This window comes from Diuraphis noxia, unplaced genomic scaffold, assembly GCF_037042655.1.
Source record: "Diuraphis noxia isolate RWA-SAM2 unplaced genomic scaffold, SU_Dnox_SAM2 contig0001, whole genome shotgun sequence".
Classification (NCBI taxonomy): Eukaryota; Metazoa; Arthropoda; class Insecta; order Hemiptera; family Aphididae; genus Diuraphis; species Diuraphis noxia.
In genome coordinates, this window is record NW_028301711.1 from 16,363,037 (window position 1) to 16,387,101 (window position 24,065).

Consider the following 24,065-nt stretch of genomic DNA (forward strand, 5'->3'; position numbering starts at 1 on the left):
ATATTATCCAGTGCCAAAATTCACAAATTTTTATATTACACAACTAATTTAACTTGACAAAATATTTAAAAATATATTTGTTAGTTACTGCACATAGTAAACTAATACATACAATTTTAGGCTATGATATCATTTAATGTATTCAAAAACTACTTCATATAAAGAATATTGTATTAATTTAATAGCTAGTGGTGTTATTTAATAAAAATTTATATCTGAAACTATCAGCTTTCATAACAGTTACATGGAAGTGGAATATAAATGAGGAAAACAATTAACTATATGAAGTTGAACTATTAGTAGCATCAGTGAATTAGCCCAGGCATTAATAATTTAATCTGAAGTAGGTAAAATAATAATAATAAGTTAAACCTTCAGTTTTCACTTTAATTTAAAAATATATTTGAGTATTGAGTGTACCTATTATAGAAACCGAATAGTCTTCATCCAATGTTCGGATATGTAGATTATGTTACGAAATGTATTTGTTTAAGTTAGAAATAGACTCATACCTGTTATAGGACTTATATAAACTAGTAATTAACATTTATCATAAAATAATCATCAGAATTTTATTGTATTGTAGTTTTAATTGTGAACACTTGACTTGTCAATAATTATTAAAATACAGTGTAAATCAGAACAATTTGAGAGATTGAATATTTTTAGTAATCACATATTTTATTAAAATACAATTTTTAAAACACACACTTCATTCTGTATCATAAAATTCAAATGAATTTTTAATACTATCATCATACCATTCTGAATCATTATTTTGTACTACTTTTGAAATTATCATATGATTTAGTGATTATATCAGACAGTTGACTCACCTTGATAGGTATTTAATATTATTACTATAATATAAAATTAGGAAATATTTAACCTTAAAAGTTTAATTTGACAGATTTTAAATGAAATAGTAAGTAATTTAACTAATATAAATAATACTAATAATATAATAATTTTTACAAAATATGTACAGTTTATAGTAGTGATTTAGTACTACTTTTATTCAAATTTCCTATCAGTCAGATAATGTGATAGGTAATGCTTGAATTAAAAATGGAGTTATAAACCTATGTACAATATTAATGAATATTAGTCATGTATACATTATTTTGTTATTGAGTATAAATATTTTATTTTATTAACTTAATAGCCCGTAAGTGTAATTATTAAACTTATCCATTTTAATATCATGGAAGTGCTTTCATATACTTGATCCGTGGTTCACTGAGATTAAATCAAGCAATACCTATTAGGTATTCGCATTTCGAATTCTCAAAAATCCATGCAAATTAATATTATTTTTAGTAGACATAAATATTGCCACTGGAGTGGTTATGAGTGATTTTTGTGTTAAATATTTTTTTTCTGGGATTGATTGATACAATTTTAAATTCAAATTTCTAATATAAAAATATCAAATAATGATCAGTGTTTATTGAAAGAGGGCATATAATCAAATATTAACTATGATGGAAACATTTTATGTAAAATACCTAGTTTTATATTATTATTATTGTTATTATTTACTTAGATCGTAGGTACAGAATTAACATAATTCCAAAAGTATATCTGTATATAACATCTACTAAAATTATTAAGTACACAATAATTTGTAGGTAGCTATGGAAATAAAGAATTACATTAATAATTAACTGGCAGTGTCTGGCACAATAAAGTCAGATATATTGCAAAAGCATACAATTATTTCAACAATTCTGTAGTTAAATGCAAGATATGTCAACTGGAAACTATTTACATAGGTACCTACCTGGCTACCTATTTATTTAATTTAAATATTTATAACTTCTAGATGTTATAATTGTCTTTATGATGTTTGAATATGCAGCATGCATAGTAGTATTGTTTGAGTTAAATATGAACCTCTCACTATAAAATATAATACCTACCTACTAAAAATTAATATATATTTTTAGTGCCACATAATATTAAATTAAAAATAATTGAGACACCCACATAATATTTTTTAAGTAGCTAGGTATCATCTGAAATATAAATAGTTCAAAATAAGAGTTCTTCAATAGTACCTATGCAGTTTTTGTATATTATTTCTTTGTATGATAATTAAAATAAAATAAAATCTCTCTTTATTTCCTAATTCAAAAACTTTGACTGTAATAGGTAATGTAATAACATATTTATTCCAACACAAAAAAATCAACTAAAGACAGTAATGACAAAAGATAATTTATAAAATTTATAAAATATAATATAAGAGATTCACAAAATTATTTCATCATTATAACTCAAGCAAAAGTGGAAATGGAGTTAAATCTTAAAAAGATAAATGAAAACGATCCAATACAATCATGGTAATTGGTTGTAGGAATATTATTTGATTCAAACAAAATAAGCTTATTTTGATAGAACACAAGATATTTTCTACTTAACATTGTTATTGTAAGTTATATCTTGTATTTGTACTTAAGTATATTGGGTACCGAGTACCGACAATTTTTCAGTACAAAACTATGTAGGTACTCATTTAATTTCAATCTATCCGATCAATTTTAAAAATGTATATACATCCAGTATTAGTATAATAGTTGTCTTCAATGGTAGATCATTCAAAAAAAGAGTTGCTGATAAAATATTTGACTTTACCATTCCACTGAATTTGTGAAATCAACTGATTTTTGATGAAAACGCAAGAAGAGTGATTTAGAAATAGTAAATGATACCAGAGAGGAATTTTAAAAATTATTATCGTCAAATGGTTAGATGGGCGAAACATCAAGGTAGATTTCTACTTTTTACTTGGATTTAAGGAATACAAATATGAGGATGTGCCAATAAAAACAATTCAAGCATTCCAATTAATTACTCTACATTTCCTAACTTCCACACCCTTGTCTCTAAATGTCTCTAATATCTCACTCCACATGACCTTAAAATTCAAACCATTACCATAGTTGCATCAAACCAAATACAAAAAATCCACTCCAAATTAGCCACCCACGCCAACCCACTAATAATTATTAGTTATTCTAGGTGGAGCCAATCTACAAAATAATCACACCTGACGGTCAAAAAGAAGCTGGTGCAGAGATTTACTAAATCCCTAACCATAATGCTGTTTGACAGTTCTATCACTGGATAGACTCCCTCCTCATAAATGTTATTATTATATAAATATTTTCCTATCATATTTATCCAATTCGTTTATTGTAAATTATCCTAGAGATTGTAAATTTTCTATTTTAATAATAAAAACAAACTTCTACTTTCGATGGTAATAACCACATTTAAAATAAATAGCATCTAAAACCAGTCTGTTTAGAAGTACCTAGGTGGTATAGAAAACTTTATACTGTACTAAAGTATGTTGTAGGTACTTATACCTTATATACTTATCTAATTGTGTATATGTTATCATAAATTCTCGATCACTAGGTAAACCTAGGTTTTACTGTTTGTACTCAGTAAATTATGAAATTCTTAATTTTATTCGGGCTTTTTCTAAACACGTTGTGTACATCCTATGATATACAATTTGACTTAGTAAAAGTTGATCAATACATGACACATAACATTTAAGTGATAAGCTTCCTAAAAATTATAATTAGGTATGGGTATATTAGTAAAACAAACAACTGACAGTTATTTAAATTTTTATACAAAATAAAAATGTATTTAAAAACATAATTATTATTTATTTGTTCATAAAAATTTGTAAAATTGGCGGGTTGTTAGAAATAATTATTTAAATTTTTATTTATTTGCACATGTACTATAATGGCATTTTAAATGTATTTTTATTTTGTACAAAAATTTTAATAACTGTCAAAAGTTTGTTTAAATATTATATAGGTAGGGGAAGGCGGGGCAGTACCGTACGGTTAAGCTTCCATGGCTTATAAATCATGTAATTTTTAACGAAATTAAATTTTTTAAACTGGTTTATAATATAGAAAAACTTATGGTCTATAACTTTTATTCGAAACTTTTTTCTATTTTTTTTTTTAAATTTGTTTAATTTGCGTTTTACTTTTTTTGAGAAAAATACGGATTCACCCCAGGGACAGGGTAAATCAGTATGTGCTCTGGGGAAAAATCGTATGAGGATAATTGTTATACCAAAACTCAGTTAATTATATTTATTGGTAAATTATTAATTGGTATTGGACTTTTATTTAATTAACTTGTAAAGTTTAACTAAAATTAGGCAGTGGGTAGTAAGTTATGTATGATTTCATTTTCATTAGTTAAAAATGTACCTAAACATGTTTTCAATTCATCAAAATGTCCACAAATTAATAACACAAAACAATATGCGATAAAACCTACTACCATTGGCAGTAGTACAACAAATACAACTTACCTAAGTACCTATATAGTTAATATATAGTGTATAACCATACGATTTTGCCCCACAAGACTATTAAAAGTTATCGAGCTTCATATCAAACATTAAATTAATAAAATAATGTATTTATACTACAAATGTAAATTACACTTAATGACTTAATTAGCAATTGAATAATAAATATGGCATACCTGAACAATTTTTTCGCATATAAAAATTCACTCCTTGAAATGTAGTTGATACTTGATAATATTTTAGTAATTTAATGTAAAAACATAAAACGTATTTATTTTAAAAACGTGATATCAAAACACGTGCACTATCATATTCAATCAATAAATAAACAAACAAAACGTTTCGAATCGGTGTATTCAGTTTACTTCCATGATAACAATTATTGATAACATTCCGATAATACGATTTTGCCTCGCATACAGTTGTAATACCCCGTTATCCCCTAATTATAATTTTTACGCAGCTCATCGCTTAAATGTTATGTGTCGTGTATTGATCAGCTTTTACTAAGTCAATTTGTATATCCTAGGATGTACACAACGTGTTAAGTAAAAGTCCGAATAAAATTAAGAATTTCAGCATTTACTGAGTACAAACAGTAAAACCTAGGTTTACCTAGACGTGATTTGGCATTTACGGTAACATATAAACCTACTTCAAAAGGACATAGATATATACTTATTTAAAATTAAAATACTATTTGTATTTCCTATTTAATAATAAATAATTATAGTAATATAATGTTAGTATATAGGTATTATTATATTAATATTATTTTGATGTTAGGTTTATTGAATATTTATATTATATTATTATGTTTACTATAATTAGATAAGACCTAAACTTATAAAATATTTAAAATTTATTCTATTTATATTTTTTTCATAAAAATATTATGTTATATTGAAAATATTATATTAGAATACAAATAATAATAAAAATAAATTAGCAGTTAGATAATCTGCAGCTAGCCATTGAGATCTAGGTATTAGAATTATAATCACGATCATTTGTGCCATCAAAAGCTGTGGTCAATAACTATGAGTAGTTAACAACTCGTAGTTTGTAATCTTATACAATAAGTAATGGATCCCAATCCGTTTAAAGGTACAACATGTGAAATCACTGAGTATTACCTACGTATATTTAATATAATAAAGAAAACTATTGAAAATATACATAATACAAACAACAAATAAATATACACTTTATCCATATATGAAAATGTATCGTTGGGCAGCAAGTTAGCAGTGCTAGACAAAAGGGGTAAAGATTATATAATTACTATCAATCAATTATATCTACTCTTAAAAAACTATCATATTTTAAATTTCGGAAACTTTGCCTTTTCAATACCTCTTAAAATTATATCCCAGTCATTGAATAATACAATTATTAATGCAGGTCATTTTGATCCTATTAAACAATTTATTCTATATATATTTTTTTTTATTGAGGGACCATATTTTTACTTAAACTTCAAATAACATAAATAAAATAAAGAAATCAGTTGTATTTTAGATTTTACTTAAGTGACTTGTAATTTAATTTTCATAATAAATAAAAAATAAAAACAATTTTTTTAAAGTAAATTGGGGAATTTTTTAAAATGAACGCGGATTCTCTTTGTGAACACTTTTCTGAATTATAAAAATAGTGAACATTTTTTTCTTTTATAGATAAATCTTTCCGTTTGCTCGACTAATGTAAGAACAATTTTTGAATAGGAACTATAACAATGATATACCAATAGATAAATAATTACATTAAAAATTTAAGCTTATTGTATTCTTACAATACTCTTGGTTTCCTAACAATCTAACGTAATCAGTTTGAAAAGCCATAGATTCGATATAAAATGAAGTGATTCAATTATCCGGTAAGGAAAGGATAATATAGTGTTTCTAATAAAAGGCAATTTTGAGTTAAAAATTCATAAAATATTTTCATTTTGTAGCTAAGATTTTAAAATTTAATACATAAATAAGTTAGTTACTGTTCATCTAAATAAAATTCCAAATAGTCAAATTAATGTTTAAATTTCTACAGTATTGGATTCACTCGATTTCTCATTGTGCGATTTTCTTGTTTTATTGTAATTCATAAACAAATAGAGGCAGATATTTGAAATTTAAATCATAAGTTGTTTCATCGTTTTTTTAGTTCATAATATATTTTGAGTAGTTTTGAGCTATTAATGGACATGTTCAATTTTTGTTCATTTTTTTTAGTTTTGTTTTGCCTAGTCTTAATTGTAAAGAGATATATTTTTTATAAAATGATAACTATACAATAATGAATAAAGTACTAATCACCAAGGCTGGGCATTAACGAGTAAAAAAGTTAAAATTAAGTTACTTTTAACTAAGTTATTTAACGAGTTACTTTTATTTTCAAAAGTAACTTCCAGCTTAACGAGTTTCTTTTTTTTTAAACAACTTCTAACTTAACGAGTTAATTTATTAATTTGTCCTAATATAAATTTCATAGGTATATTTAAAATTATATTTTGATTTTTATAACTTATTGATATTATATACAGGGTGATTTTTTTATCGAAGAACACTCATACTCATACACTCATACTTTTTTAAATAATGAGTGTTCTTCGATAAAAAAATCACCCTGTATATAAAAATAATAATTGTGGGAATAACCAAATACTATACGATATGAATGTGAGTGTTTTGCATTATTTTTATATTTGAAATTTCAATAGATATTAGAATAACGTGTATAAGTACAACTATCTACCTATATAAAATTTGGGAAACGATTTACGAGTAATAATAATAGTATTAGATAATATTTTATTTTATTCTGCTTATTCGCAGAAAATATGTATATATTATTATAAAACAAAAATGTTATAGGACCATAATAGGGGTAATCATTATTTTGAGAAAAGAAAAACATATTATTTAATTTCCTTGTATACAGAGATAATATACTCTTACTAATTTAATGTTAGATTTTATAATTTATTGAAGTATGTAAGTAGTACTTACTAAATACCTACTGTAATTAATACAATTACATATTATGTTTATTGAAAATAGTTAGACTTCCATTATATTGTGTTATTTGTTAAGCTTTGATAAAAATGTATGATAATTTATTGTACATGAAAAAAGAAAATTAACTTATTTTTTACTAAGTTAAGTTACTTTTTTTTCAAATTAACTTTTAACGAGTTAAATAAATAAGAAAACTAACTTTTAACTTTAAACATAACTTACATTTTTCTGTATTAACTTAACTTAACGAGTTAAAATAATTAGTTAACTTGCCCAGCCTTGCTAATCACGGTTTAAGATAAATCTAATGGATATTATCATTTGTAATATTTATATACTTGTTATAATAACAATGTTATACTAACAATGTTATTGTTTATATAATTTGTTATAGACTATAAAATCAATATTCTGCCACCCCTACTATATACTACAACATTAAATATCATTAGGTAATAAGGAAACATTTTATAGGGAGATACCAAGAATGCAGATAGTGTGATATTGATAATATACTATTATTAATACAAAAGTTAAGTCTAAGTATAAATGTTTTGACTTAAAAAGAAGTAAAGGTTATGTGAATTTTTATAGTTTAGTTTAATTTAAATTATTTATTAATTGTAATATGAATAATTCAATATTCATATTTCATAAAATGTACTAATTACTTATGTCTAATACAGAACATTAGATATTTTAGATTCATTTTTAAAATTTTTTGTTAATTATTGTTATTATTAGAAAGAACTAGATTTAATAAGTAGGTACACAACATTAGTACCTAATACAAATCGTATTTACTAATTTCTAATAGTAAAATTTACAATGGCTCTAAGATTTAGCTATTTTACCATTTTTACCACATTATTGGTAAATTTACCGATATTCTTTTTTACAAAAATTCTCCATCTCTAGAATTCGTTTACGTTCATATTAAGACACATATATGCTTTTTAGATATTAGTAGTAATAAATATTGACATTTGAAAAGAAATAATTAATATTAAAATACATAAGATGAGTCTGAGTATTAAACCTATGACAAACTATTTAAATATTTTTTTATTGTTTGATTTAGTCCAGCTTGGGTAAGGTTGAGTAACAATTTTCATTTAAGTAGTTTAATTGAAAAAATTTACTATTAACAATTTTTAATTATGAAATTGGTAAAAATTTGTAAGACAATTCCTAAGTCTAACAAAGTTATTTTCTCTGCTTGCAATTCATATATTTATTTATAAATACAAATATTTCTTTTTCAGTCATTTTGTACATCAAATCACACGTTTTTATAAAATAGTAATACAATTGAAAAAGTATTGATGTGATAAATTCATGAATTGAATAAACTTATTATTTTTTTATGATATCATTCACAATTATTTAATGTTATTTGTTATAATTCTAAATCAGCATAAATCAGTGGTAGAAACTCTGCGTCATTGGCTAAATATGTTTCTAATACATGCAAATTTTTTTTAGCCATCTTAAATTATAATACTGTTTCATGGGATGTAATCTCCATCTTACATAGTAAATATTATGATCAGAATATTCCACTTTATTTTATCATTTTTAAAATTAAAATGAATTGTTCCATTATACAACATGTAAGACTCAGAGCACATTGCATAACTATTAAATGTAATAATATTAGTGAGGGGCTCAAGAAGGTTTATTTTTGAATATTTTAATTTTGAAGAAAGTTATAATCGCTTAAATTTTCACAGAAAACTTACTATTTTAAAATACTCATAATTAGTTTCAAAATTAAGATATAAAAATACCTTTATGATGACAATAAAAATATATGTTTAAAACTTGAGTAGTAAACCTTAATATAAAAATATATTCATTTTCAAAATTTGTTTTGATTATATTTAGGAATTTAAAAAAAAACATTGGTGTTTATATATTGTATAATAAAGATTTTGATTTTCATGGTGTGAATCATACATATATATTTGTGTTTATATTTTTCTGTTTTATGCACCTCATATTTATCTGATTGATGCACATATTTTTTTCTTGAAATGGTCATAATTTATTAAACACTGCCAGTTTAATATATAATAAACATTCTATATGGTACTTATTTCGGTTGAAACACCAAGATTATTTACATACAATGTAAATTATAAACTAAATATAAGCTTTTATTATATAAAATGATAATTAGTCAATAGTAGTCTGAAAAACAATACCACCAATCTGTGCCTGATAGACTTCTATTGTATCATTATTTTCCATCCCTAGTGATGCTGGAGTATCAGTTACATGAATTGCATGTCCATCAAATCGAAATCTAGCTGTATCCACATCTATACCCTGAAATTATAAAATTTTGAATGAATTAAAATTTAAGTATATGAATAATGTGTATGTAATATATGAGTAAAATTGCTTTTGTGTAATCAACACAGTTAAAAAAATTCTAGTTTGGCAATGACTAATAGTTGTCAAAACTGAGTGAGTTTAATATCTCAAATATAATTAATAGTAATATTAGTCACTAGTTGACTTTATTTGCATCTAATCAGTGAGTAAATTTACCCAATGTAATCAATGCCTAAGTGAATGCTTGATAAAATACATACCACTTTAAAATAATTTTTGATCTAAAATATTACTTGGTCATTTAGACTAAAATTTTTATCAATGCTTCTAACTGAAATTTATTAAAATGGTAATAATTATTTCATTAAAATAGTTTTTAAAAGTTTATACTTACAGCTTTGTCACAATACGCATTCATCAGTTTTTGAAGTGGTGTAATTTTTTTAATTTTAAAATTAATAACAGCATTATCATTCTGTCCTAGCACTTTAAGGTGTAATTGTTCACCATCCTAAAATACATGAAAATGTTTAATAAAAAAATATAAAACAACTAACATTAAAATTTGTAACAAATTTGTTCATATTTTATTCATACAAATGTTCAACATTTAAATTGTCGTAAGGAATGTTAAACAAAAATAATATCAAAACAACACGTTTAAAAATTAATTATTTTAAATAACATGATTATGAACTAAAACAATTTGTTGGTCTTCAGAATTCAGAAGTCAAACATTATAGTGCCAAATATATACCTAATAATATTAAGGATGATAGTTGTGTTAATAGTATTGAGATGGTTCAATGATGGTGGTAAACAGTTGAATTTATGATATTATGAATGGCACCTTTTACTGTGCGATGGTATTTTATCGATTCGTTACCAAGAGGTAAAGTTTGGTATCAGATAAGACTGTGCTTGGGAAATGGATACACCATACACAGCACTGATACCGTTTCGAAAATATTGATTGTTTAACGAAACGGAGATGGGTATTTTTGTAATAAAAGATCGCTCATAACAATGAAAAAACGAGTAGTCGGCGAACCTGCAAAGTGGATATTGTGAAACACTATATTTTAGATGGAAAATGCGTAGAGAAAATGGCGTGGGCACGACGCCGGCCAGTGACACTGACATGAGATAATAAAACGTCCCCTAAATCACACGTCAAGACAGTCGAGTCACAGGTGTGACTGGTTTAGGGTGTTGGACACTATTATTACGACACGCTGAAACTTAAGTAATTGTTTCAGCAAGCACTACATGGAATTGTGTTGATACTTACATTTCTGTTCACGGACATTTTTAATCCTTGAATTCGTGTAGAAAACCAAATAGGTGAACTGACCAACAATGACGACGTTAGTGACAATGAGAAATTTGGTGTTGGTGAAGTATGTAAATTTAGTTTTCCTAATAAAAAAAAAAGTAAATAAAATTTCGTTTGCGGTTTGTAGATGTTAAAACTATTAGGTATATGGAAATTACACTGACACTTCCACGCCTGTACGTCGTGTCGATGGATGTAAAAATTAAAAATTATGACTGCACGCATAGGCGCTTTAGGCCTATAAACTATCATGGATGTTGCTTGCTTAGAGAAAGAAACCAGTAGATGAAGTCCATGAAAGAAAGAACTAAATTACGCGTTTAGGAACATAACAATTTGCATTATATTCATCCATGAATATCAATAGTGCCATAATATTGATAATATGAATGGATGAAAAAACGTCGTGGGTCGTACGACCACAGGAAGGTGATACCCCGGCCAGTTCTACCGGAGTGATAAGGAAAAAAAATTAAAATTTTGATTTTGTGAATTTCAATACTGCCAACCTTAAAAATTAAAAATCCCAATAATTTTCTTTCAACTGTCATACCAACTTAATACTATTAAGTATGAAAAATGAATTTATTTATTTTTAAGTTAAAATATTATTGTACGATCATTGGAAATTATCGTATCATCGTAAATTTAAAATAAAAGGTCCAGATGCAAATAAATAAGGAGGGTTCCTTTGAAGCTCAGTGCTTATACAATTGCGAGAAGATAAATAATATTTAATAGTACCCATTTGATAGAGGCCCTTGTAACCTACTAACCGTACTCCAACATGGGCTATTACAAAAATTAAAAGTTTTGAAATGTAATAAATTATAATATTAAGAAAAATAATTTACTTACCAATATTATGACATCTAATCATTCACAACCATTATGTTATGTGTTTATTGGACGCTCATTCACAAATGCAGATGAAAAATATATAATTCACCTTTTTGTGAATGATAATTAGTATGCAATGAAATATGAGAAAAATAATTTGTTTTAAATAATTCAACATTGTAAATTGAATGCAAATTATATAATTACATTACCTACATACCTACAATTATTATAAAATAAATAAGAAATAATAGATTTTTCAATTATTAAAATATTTGGTTATTCAACACCATCTAGTGTTGCTTTTTGTGAAATGAGTGGTTAAATAAAAATTGAATTAATTAATTAGTGTAATAGTATTATATACCTATATTTTAGATTCTGAGCGGAGCGATGAATGTATTGATTTTACCAAGATGTGTTTTTTTTTTTTTTTGTGTCTGTCATCACGTTTTGGGGCAGTAAAAATGCTTCGATTTTTGACTTCAGTACCTCGTTCGATCAGAAAGTGAATCTAGTTGGTACTTTGGGGGGTCAAAAGTAAAAAATTCTTAATACTTTTCTAAATAATTGAGAAAAACAAACTAAAAATTAAGGGGAAAACGGGAAATTTTACGGACACTCATTTTTCGACAAAATCGATTTTGGTTTTTGATGTAACTTTAAAACAAATGACCATAGATACATGAAATTTTCACCTAATGTTTATATAAGTATATTCTATCCACCATGCAATTTTCAAAAAATTTCGACTTAAGTTGAACTATTCATAGGCATTTCAAATTTTCGATCATTATTAGTTTTTTTTAAATTAATATCGATAAAAATTTATTTGTTAGACAGAAAAGCTTGAAAATTTAATACAAGGCTCTTAACATATTGTTACAATAGCAGTTGAAAAATAAAAGAAATTCATAGTCACAATTTTTTTTTATAAGCATTCAAAGTTTGAGTTTTGACAACATATTATGTAAAAATCACGAAAATTCACAAATTATTTTAAGCTAGAAATTCATAAAAAATTTTCTTTTTAAATCTAAGATTTAAAAATTTAATACAAGATTCTTTACAAGTTTTTCAATCTTTATCACAAATAAAAATTCCACCGGAAATTTAAATTAAATTTTTATGAGCATTTGAAATTTAAATTTTTACAACATTGGATTTTCACTTTTAGCGATTTCCTTATTTTGGTGTAACTCTAAAACAAATTACCGCAGATACTTGAAATTTTGACTGAATGTTTATATAGGCGTTTTATATATTTGATAAAATTTTCAAAATATTTAGATTTGTTTTGAGCTGTTTACTGACATTTTAATTTTTCAACTTTTTTAGTTTTTTTTTCTATAAATATCGATAAAAATTTATTTGTTCGGTAGAAAAGCTTGAAAATTTAATACAAGGCTTCTAACACATTGTAACAATAAAAGTTAAAAAATATTAAAAATTCGTAGGCACGATTTTTTTTTATAAGCATTTAAAGTTCAAATTTTGACAAAATACGTAAAAATTACGGCAATGTTCAAATTATCTTAGATAGAAATTCATAAAAGTTTTTCTTTTCAATTCTAAGATTTGAAAATTTAATACAAGGCTCCTAACATATTTTTACAATAGAAGTTGAAAAATAAAAGAAATACATAGTCACAATTTTTTTTTATAAGCATTCAAAGTTTGAATTTTTACAACATATTATGTAAAAATCACGAAAATTCGTAAATTATTTTATGCTAGAAATTCATAAAAAATTTTCCTTTTATATCTAAGATTTGAAAATTTAATACAAGGCTCCTAACATATTTTTACAATAGCAATTGAAAAATAAAAGAAATTCATAGTCACAATTTTTTTTTATAAGCATTTAAAGTTCAAATTTTGACTAAATACGTAAAAATTACGGCAATGTTCAAATTATCTTAGATAGAAATTCATAAAAGTTTTTCTTTTTATATCTAAGATTTGAAAATTTAACACAAGGTTCATAATATATTTTTACAATAAAAATTGAAAAATAAAAGTAATGCGTAGTCACAACTTTTTTTTACAAGCATTCAAAGTTTGAATTTTGACAACATATGTAAAAATCACGAAAATTCGCAAATTATTCCAAACTAGAAATTCATAAAAAATTTTCTTTTTAAATCTAAGATTTGAAAATTTTTAATAATCTATAATATATCCTAGACAGATAAACCGTCTTCGCTCAGAATCGTTTTTTGTATACAATGATATAATATCATTGGATTCAAATTTAATTCCATCCATTACAGTAACCCACTTGTAACCTACTTTACAGCAGAGCGACATACACGACTTACCCGCCACTTGTTCAACAACAACTTTAGAAAGTCTAAACCTTATCCTAAAATCATGATCATCCCATTTTATTTTATGATTAATTCTATCTCGTACCGTGTAAGGTCTTCGGCGATAATTAATAAACTCTAATATTTCATCATCGTCGTCATCAAATAAAAGATTTGGCTGAATATTCATTATATTATAATAGTTATTTATTCTAAACAAAAATTTAGGTCAGGTACCTACACATAAAATTTATATATTTTGAAATAAAGTTGTACAATACAATCATATAATGATGAGGTAGTTTATTTTTTTAATAATAATATAATAATAATGTATAAACTCTATGTTTTAATCCTTCAGTTAAACATTTAACTAGTAGAAAAAGTAATCGATAACTTAACCAACACTTTATCCTACAGTTATGTTTAACCATTAACTGATAAACTGAAAAGTTTCAGTTAACTCTCTGTTAAATTTAACTGATAGTTAAATGTCTCTAACTAGCAGTTAAATATGACTGAAAAACCGGGCCTTACCCGCTTTTTTGATGTTATAAACATAAAATGTGATTTTAAATTTTAACTTGTTATTTTCTTTATTTAGATAACTGAATAAACAAAATTTACATAAAATTATTTAATCAGTTAAGTTCCATTTAAGTTTTTTCTTAGTTCAATTCCTCTTACAATATTAATAAAATAATATATTTATCTCCCAACAATATGGTTTAACGTTTAAAATATAAAGATACACTTACAGTAGTTGGCCACTCCCAAGCCGTTGGCCGTGTGGAAGTGGGAGTTCAACTTTAAATTAATATTAGTAAGTTATATACAATAATACAATATTCTTAATATATAAAAAGAAAACAATAAACAATACTAAGTTATGATTATGAATAGATATAATATTAAATAGATTATGATAAAATTGGTTATAAAATAAAGTAGAATGACAGTAATAAAGAGTACAAAGATGACTTATGCTAAGCTAAAATTATAAATTACGGCATTAATAGTTTTTTTTTTAATTATGCAAATAATAAAAGTTATGAGGGTTTATTTTTAACTTGATACAGAAATTTACAAATACATAGTCAGGTTTTGATTGAGCTAAACTGGTTCTAATCTAGGAATTATTAAATTAGTATTTTTCTTATAATTACTAAAATGACTATGTATTGGTAGCAAAGGTGGGCATTAACTAGTTAAAAAGTTAACTTAAGTTAAAAAGTTAATTTTTGTAAACTTTTTAACTTAACTAATTAGTTTTTTTTCTAATCAACTTATGAACTTAACTAGTTTAATTTACAGATGAAAAAACTTATCTTTTCTCAGTTGATTTAAAAAAAATCCATCAAGTTAAAAACATTTGAAATTTTTTGTTTATACGTAAATATTACTATATATTAGTATAGAACAAAAATATTCCAATACTATAATAACACAAAAATGTCTCCTTTTTTTTTGATAACATAATTTTGTACCTATATATTAATATATTTTATTAGATTAGAAAGGCAATAAGCCATAAAATATACACGATAACAATATTGTTATAATAATATATTTGCAGTACAAATAAGTAATAACAATAATTTATTATCGATAAGAAAAATGCAGCCGGCAAACAGATTCTGAAAATAGGAAAAAAATTCTAACAATAACTTTAAAACTAAATTATCGTTTTAAGTATATATTCATAGTTATTTATAATATATACGGATATATTATATTGATAATATAATAATATAATATAATATAACATTATGCTTATGCCGTTGTGGCGTTGTATACTTGTAGACAATATTATGAATTAGAATTATTATAGTGCGCTTGCATCGACCAGTCCCTGACGTTGTTCATAATCGTACTTTATCATAATCGTCATTCGTTTACCTACCGTGTACGATATTTAGTCCGTATCTATGTTGTCGTTATTCGTTATAAATTATAATATACGATAGACATTTGATATTTCAGATTTCTTAATAATATTTATTTCAGTATTACCTAAAATTATTAAAAATGTCATTAAATACGGTAACGAGTAGTGAAAATACCAGAGATCTTCAATCTTCAAATAGTTAAAAATGGCCGTGCGTTAGTTCTTTTTTTCAACAAATATTTGATGCTGCAACCAATACTCGCAATAATTCTTTAATATTTAAATGTTTGTTATGTGTACCCAGAAGAAAATTAACATCTGTTTCTCATACTTCAAATGCCAATCTCAGAAGTCACATTAAGGTAATTATTATTTTTTATATTCTGTATTCTTTAATATTGTACCTAATTTAAATATTTAATATTATTACACAGCAGTTTATTACTTAATTCAGTGGCGTATTTTGTATGTTTTTTGGGGTGGTGTCTAGATCATATAGGTGTATATACTTTTTTGTTAATTGGTTGCAATATTTCTCTGTTTTACATCTACTTCCACCAAATTCATAATATACTCATCAAATATTGTAATGAACGTTTTTATTTATTTAATTAAAAGTAGTAAATTGTATGTAATTTAAATCATTCATGTATAAAATACTTAATGTAAACATAATTTTAATTTAAAAATAAAAATAAAAGCAAATAATAATTATTTTTAAAATAGAAAATAGAAAATAATAAATACACTTCAAAATGTTTATAATAATATTACTATTTCACTGTATATTTTATCTGCCTTGTTTCTTTGACTATGAATTATGATTATATGAAAAACGATTCAAATGCAATTGATAAATAATAATATGTTTTAAAATAAATTTACATGGACATTTAAGATCCAACATATTAATATATTTTAAAAAAACTTCATTGTAATATATTAATATCTAAATATACACAAATTCGGTCACAATAATTTAATAATTATTACTATATATTTTGTTTGTTACATTCAATATCAGTGGTGCTATAAGAATAACAGTTTTATAAATAATTAAAAATATAATAGAATAATAAGTACATTACTTAATACTAAATTTATTTTTTTTCCTAATTAGTTTAGGACTTTATATAATATTAAAACCGTTCATAACGAACCACATAATATTTTTGTTTGTCAAATTCCCTTTAAAATCCATCAAAATTAAAAATTGAATTTTTTTTGTGGTCTGAACACCCCCCCCCCTCCCCCACCAAATACGACACTGACCTAATCATAAATAATTCATAAATAAATAGAAAATATTAATCATTAAGTAATGGTGTTTGGTATTTTAAATATTAAGTTATCTAGATAATTATTTAGTTATCTTTTATCGTATCTAGATAAATAGTTGCATTTTATCTAAATAATTATCTAAGATAAATATTCATTCATCTAGATAAATTCATCTCTATACAAAAAAATATAATACACATTTTGATTTTCAATTTATTTTTATGATAATTAGCCAATACTTTAAATTTGAATTGTTGAGTCATCTCAGTAAAAAAAAAATTATGTTCATAATAATGTTATTTATTATACAGGTATTATATTTTATTATTGATATTTTCGTTAGGGGCCCGGACACGGTGATCTAATAATACCTACATTATATTGTTACGAGTCGTGTAAAATATGTAGTTTTTACTTGATATTTATACTTAATTTAAAAAATGTTTTTTTCAGTTATACATTAGTTATTTATTAATAATAATGTCTACTGTTGACATTAATTAACTCATATAGCATGTGTTTATATAATATTGAAGTACAAAGTAGTATCAAAGGTGTAGGTACTCTTAAAATGTTTTGGATTTCAATGTGTTAAAAAAATTTATCTTTTTTTTTATCTAGATAATAATGTATTTATCTTTCATCTTTATCTAGATAAATTTGAATTGTGTTATATTTTATCTTTATCTAGATACATTCTTTTCCTGTTATCTTTATCTAGATAAAAAAGTACTTATCTAATCCCAACACTGCATATATGGGCTTGACCCAATAAACCTTGAAAGGTCCAGTAAAGCTCTTGCATGTAGGCGTATGTTTGGCAGACATACATTTGAAAACATAGCTGAACTCCTAGATAAAATTCTAAATGAATTCAATTTGAAAAACAAGACCACACTTATCGTCACTGATAATGCTGCTAATTTTGTGAAAGCCTTTAGGTATGTACAATTAATAATGATAAAATACTAAATATTAATTTTTAAGAGGGTGATTTACCAAGTACACTTTAAATGTACTCATAGACCATAATTTCAAATTCTTGAAATTTTTATATACTACTTAAAGAATGTACTGATTCAAGTATTAAACCATTTAAATATTTTTTGTTTAGAGTTTTTAATGGAGATAATAATGACAACAATTTGAATGTAAATCAAGAAGAAATTTTTACAAACATTGAAATTTCTGATGTGCTAGATGTTGACATGACCATGAATAGTTTGGAGATTGACTCTACCTCCACACCAACGATGTGCTGCTTACACGCTTAATCTTGTTGCTACAATAGTTAGTGAAGAAGCTCTTAATGATACAACTTATAAACAAAATAGTAGATGTGTTTTTGCCAAGTGTCAAGCATTATTTAATAAACAAAACCAGTCCACACAATGCGCAGCTCAAATAAAAGAGATTCTTGGTCGTTATCTTATTGTTCCTAACGCGACTAGGTAAAATTATAAATACATTATTAAATTCGTTTCTAATTTAATATTGTAATACACTACTGTTGTATACGGAGTAATACATATGTTTTGGTATTTAGGTGGAACTCATTCTATGATGCAATGAATGTTATAGTGGATACCTAATCATGATAATAAACTTAATGAAATTTGTGTTAAACTACAGTTGCCTATTTTTTCAAATACTCAAAAAGTTGGTTTTTTAATTGAATACTGCAAGGTAATACTCATATTATGTGATAGTCAATCAAATATTTAAATATTTTAAAGTGTTAAAATATAAAAAGTTGTTTAAATTAAAATCTATACTTCTAGGTAATGAAACCAATTGCCCGAGCTTTAGATATTATTTTGCAAGGAGAAAAAAAATTTGCATTGGTTATTTATTACCCCCCACCATTAGCGCAATTAATAATTCCTATGATGAGATGAAAAATCTTAAATTTTGTCAACCTCTTGTTCTCAGCTTAAAGAAGGGGCTTGCTAAAAGGTAAAGCTGTTCTTACAAATAAATTATTTTTTCTATAATTTTTACTATTAATTATCATACATGTTATGTTTTACCTTTTAGATTTCAAAGATACATGACTTGCGAAAACTGTCAGATATCAGCAGTTTTAGTTCCAAAATTCAAACTTAATTGGGCCAAACCTCCTGACAAAGTTATTATAAGACAATGTTTGATTGATTTTTTGATCTTGTATATTTCAATATTTCAATATTTTAAATATTTCAATATTATGGATTAAACCATTCAAATAAAATGTATAATTAAAATTTAAAGGTTTTGAAGTTTTTGTTTTACATATTTAATTATAAAGTTGTAAATTATAATATATTATGAGAGTTGCAATATTAGAAATGTTTTTAATAAAATTAATAATTACAAATTGACAATTGTTATGTTTTAATGATATATAAGTATAAAATATATATATGAAGGTCATGTATTCATGTTCACATATTATGTCATTCAGTTGCTATATGATATAAAAAAAATATATTTGTAAAATTATTAATTAGGGATGAGTATAGTTTAAATTAATACATTTTAGTCAATTAAAAGTTAAAAGGTATATACAGTGCACATTATGATAAAAGTTCAATGAAATTGTTTTTTATAATTTATAAATTAGAAACTAGAAAGACACATTCGCCCTTTATGTAATTTACATACTAATTAAAAAAAAAATAGATTAACTTTTTTTAAATCGAGTTAAGTTAAAAATTTTTTCCATATTAACTTTTAACTTATCGAGTTAAATTTATAATTTTTTAACTGTTAACTTTCTGATAACTAGTCGAAATAATGCTTCGATTTCAAACTTTGGGGGTGGTTTCCGATGTAAAAGTGAAGATCCTTGGTGCATTATAGAGGTCAAAAGTAAACATTTTCCAACAGTTTTCAAAAAAATCGAGAAAAACAAAAAAAAATTACAGAAAAACGGGAGTTTTTACACAAAACCAGTTTTCGACCAGATCGATTTTTTTATATGGTTGTAATTCAAAAATTAATCACTGTAAAAACTTGAAATTTTCACCAAATGTTTATGTTAGTGTTATCTATAAACAGATTAATTTTCACAAATTTTTTGACTATTTTTGAGTTATTTATAGACCACTGAAATTTTCGACTTTTTTGAGAATTTATTTTTGAAGTGTCGATAAAAAAATGTTGTACGACCAAAAAAACTTGAAAATCTAACACAAGGTTCCTTATGAGTTGTTCTTATTGTAGCCAAAAAAAATTAAAAATCGTAAGTCACGATTTTTTTTAATAAGCGTTTATAGTTCAAAATTTTACGAAAACTGTCGAAAACGCTAAAATTTGCGAGTAATTTTGAAGTTGAAAAATCATAAAATTTTTTGCGTTTATAACTTAGGATTAAAAATACAACACTAAGTTTTCTATAAGTTTTCCTTCAAGTAACTATAGAGAAAACTCGAAGCATCATTATAGGAAAAATTTTAAGTGCGCTTGAATTTTAAATTTTTACGAAATAGCGTACCGATAACGATTTATCCTGAAACGATTTTAAATATTTGCTATTATTCAAAAAGTATAAGTCGTAGATACTTGAAAATTTTATCAGTTATTTAGATTGGCATTTTCTTTACATGATTTAATTTTAAAAATATTTTGACTTTTTCTGAAAAAAATTTTTGAAGTGTCGATAAAAACATTTTGGCCCTATCAAAATACTTGAAAATTGAATACAAAGTTCCTCATAAGTTATTCTTATAGAAATTAAAAAATTATAAAAATACATAGGCACAATTTTTTTTTATTAGCATTTGAAGTTCAAATATTGACTTAATACGTAAAAAAGCGGGTAAGTCGTGGATGTCGCTCTGCTGTACTGTAGGTTACTGTAATGGATGGGATTAAATTTGAATGCAATGATAGGTATCATTGTATACGAAAAACGATTCTTAACGGAGATGATTTGTCAGTCTAGGATATATTATATTTTAATATTGTCATATATTCTATTTTGAAACAAATATTTTATTTTTCAATTAAGACGCATTTTGCATAAGGCACGGTTAATCAATTAGTGTAGTTATCATATAGTTATCATAATTCATAATACTTTATATTATCATAGATATACGAATACCTGGTTTGAGGATAAATCGTAATCATTACGCGATTTCATAAAAATTTAAAACTCAAACGCTCAAAACATTTTTCCTATAATGACACTTCAAATTTTCTCTATAGCTATTTGAAGCAAAACTTATGGAAAACTTGGTGTTAAATTGTATAACCTTAGATATAAATACAAACAATATTATGAATTTTGAACTACAAAATAATTTACAAATATTCATAGTTTTGACGAATTTTTGTAAATATTTGAAATTCAAATACTAATAAAAATTTAATTTGAATTTCCGGTGGACATTTTTTTTTGTTATAAAGATTGAAAACTGTTGAAAAATGTTAACTTTTGACCTCTATAACGCCACAAGGATCTTCACTTTTACATCGGAAACCACCCCCAAATTTTGATATCGAAGCATTATTTTGACTAGTTATGCTGTACACAGACACACAAAAAAAAAAAACACACATCATTGTAAAATCAATACATTCATCACTTTGTTCAGAATCTAAAATAGAATTAAAATAGATGTAATGTCTATTTCAGATTATTATATAGGTTATGAATATGATAAAAAATTATGTATTTTTAAAGTTATAAATATTTGTAAAGATTCTATTAATGATAGATATTATGTATTTTTGGCTAAAAAATTTAATACAATTTGTTGTTACTTTGAAAAACCTATTAATAGCTTAAAGTTAGGTATATCATTAGTTGATGAATTATCAGCTGCAGAAGATTACACAATAATAATTGATATAGAGTTAACAGAATTTTCTAAATATATGATATTATTTGATAATGATAATAATAATGTAGCATGCCCAATTTTACATAGGTACTCTTGATGTTATATTTTAATTAATTAGTTGTATTATATTTATAATTATTAATTTTATGTATAAAAAGAACTTATAAATAAATTGTTTAACAGATTGTCCTGAGTATTCAGGTTATTATTTTTACTTGTTTAACTACCCGATTAAATAATAATATATCTGTTTATTTTAAATTATTTTACCCATAACGATTATTATTTTACATAGATTTTGATTATGATAAATCCAACAACAGTAATAAGTCTGATCATAAATTAATAAAATATGCAGGTTTGTCTCCTTCTCCAAAAAAGTTTAAAAGTAAGTTTTTATTTAATAAATACATTTTCACTGTGTTATTTTTAACATGTATTATATATAAGTATATATTTTTTATAAGTGCTTAAAAGTCAACAAAAACCATAAATAGTTAAACAGCTGTATTATGATATATTGTCAAATGTGACAGATAACTATAAGAATGGTAGGTAAGTGATTATGTATTTATTATTCACTAATAATTGTTAAAAATTATATATGTCAGAAAATATTATATATTTAATCATGTTCTGTTTTTATAGTGCCAAAATCAAACTCTGATAAAGATAGTAATGAAGACATTGTTGAAGATAAATTAGATTCTTCTGATGGTCATTGAGGTAAATATTTTTTTATAAAAATAAAGTTACTTTTTTTAATTTAAATCTCAATTACATTTTAACAGATGAAAAAAGTTCAGAAGTATGTATCAGAACACCTAAATTATTGGAAGTATCTACAGAAGGTGTAACTAAAGTAAAACATGGCAGTAGTACACCAGGTAATGCTTCAGTTTGATTCAAAAATATACTTTATATACGAGTATTACATATTTACTAATTTCATACAGGCAAAGATTTTCAAAAGAAACTTTACACATGTTGACATTTATCAAACATGAATTATGTCGTATCATAATTAATTTAAAGAGATATGGCTCAAAGACTTGATTTTATTGAGATACGTTTAAATAGTATGCCAACAAAAGATTCTTCTGTCAATAGTAAGATATCCTCATCATTAAATGACATGACTTGTTGTCCATTGTCCATCGATAATATGACAGATCTTGATACATTGGAAAGTAATATTTTGGGAGATGGAGCATTCCGCACAAACTTAGTAAGAAACTATACAATCATTGATTTAGTTATTAAATGGTTGAAATATTAAGTTTTAATGAATTTTAAATCAACTTATGTAACCAAATAAATATAGTAATTTTAGCGTTTACTAACCGAGGAAACAATAAATAAAAGTTCTGTGCTACATAATATAGTAGTATTAAGAATACATTATTGCTGTATACCTACTTGGCTACTTATGTATATATATTCTAAAAAAGCAATTTAATTAATTAATAACTAAATTACTAAGGATATTATAACAGTAATCATATATGGTTATAGTTAAAGGACTTTGAAGAACATGGCCAAGTTTCTCTTACCTATACTGACCATTATTTGTTTATTCTGTTGTAGAAATTATAGAGCAGGGGTCGGGAACCTTTTCGTAGGAAAGAGCCATTTTTTCAAAAAAATACAAAACTATGATATCCAGGAGCCACACTGCAGGTTTGAACAACCGTTTTTTAGTAGGCAATAAAAACATAATAATACGTCTTAAATTTAGAAAATATGGAAAACTTTATTTCATTAATTCATTATTATTTATATTTATATTATTATTGTTTATACAAATATAATATTATTTAGTATAATATAATTTATATTTTACGGATATCGATATATTGATAATTATCCAA

The 24,065-nt window shown here is 24.5% G+C and overlaps 1 protein-coding gene and 1 pseudogene across 2 annotated transcripts; one reads left to right on the forward strand and one right to left on the reverse strand.

Annotated features, from left to right (window-relative positions):
• Window positions 1-9,549: 9,549 nt before the first annotated feature.
• LOC149059943 (small ubiquitin-related modifier 3-like) lies at window positions 9,550-11,116 on the reverse strand. Its single transcript, XM_089226969.1, has 3 exons — window positions 11,003-11,116; window positions 10,106-10,222; window positions 9,550-9,702 (listed from the first exon to the last, which is right to left on the reverse strand). Exons 1-3 carry the CDS (start codon window positions 11,018-11,020, stop codon window positions 9,550-9,552), a joined length of 288 nt encoding a protein of 95 aa, XP_089083095.1. The 5' UTR covers window positions 11,021-11,116.
• A 7,005-nt stretch (window positions 11,117-18,121) lies between these two features.
• Window positions 18,122-23,098, forward strand: LOC107168899 (uncharacterized; annotated as a pseudogene). The gene is made up of 8 exons (XR_016191594.1): window positions 18,122-18,306; window positions 18,480-18,816; window positions 18,912-19,051; window positions 19,147-19,321; window positions 19,403-19,509; window positions 22,490-22,582; window positions 22,843-22,911; window positions 22,986-23,098. The product of XR_016191594.1 is annotated as an uncharacterized LOC107168899 (transcript).
• Window positions 23,099-24,065: the final 967 nt, after the last annotated feature.

What these genes read in the sequence shown, in the direction of transcription:
- LOC149059943 (XM_089226969.1), bottom strand. An exon ending in ATGCGTATTGTGACAAAGCT is followed by an intron (nt 9,703 to 10,105) that starts GTAAGTATAAAC and finishes TTATAATTTCAG; the next exon opens with GGTATAGATGTGGATACAGC.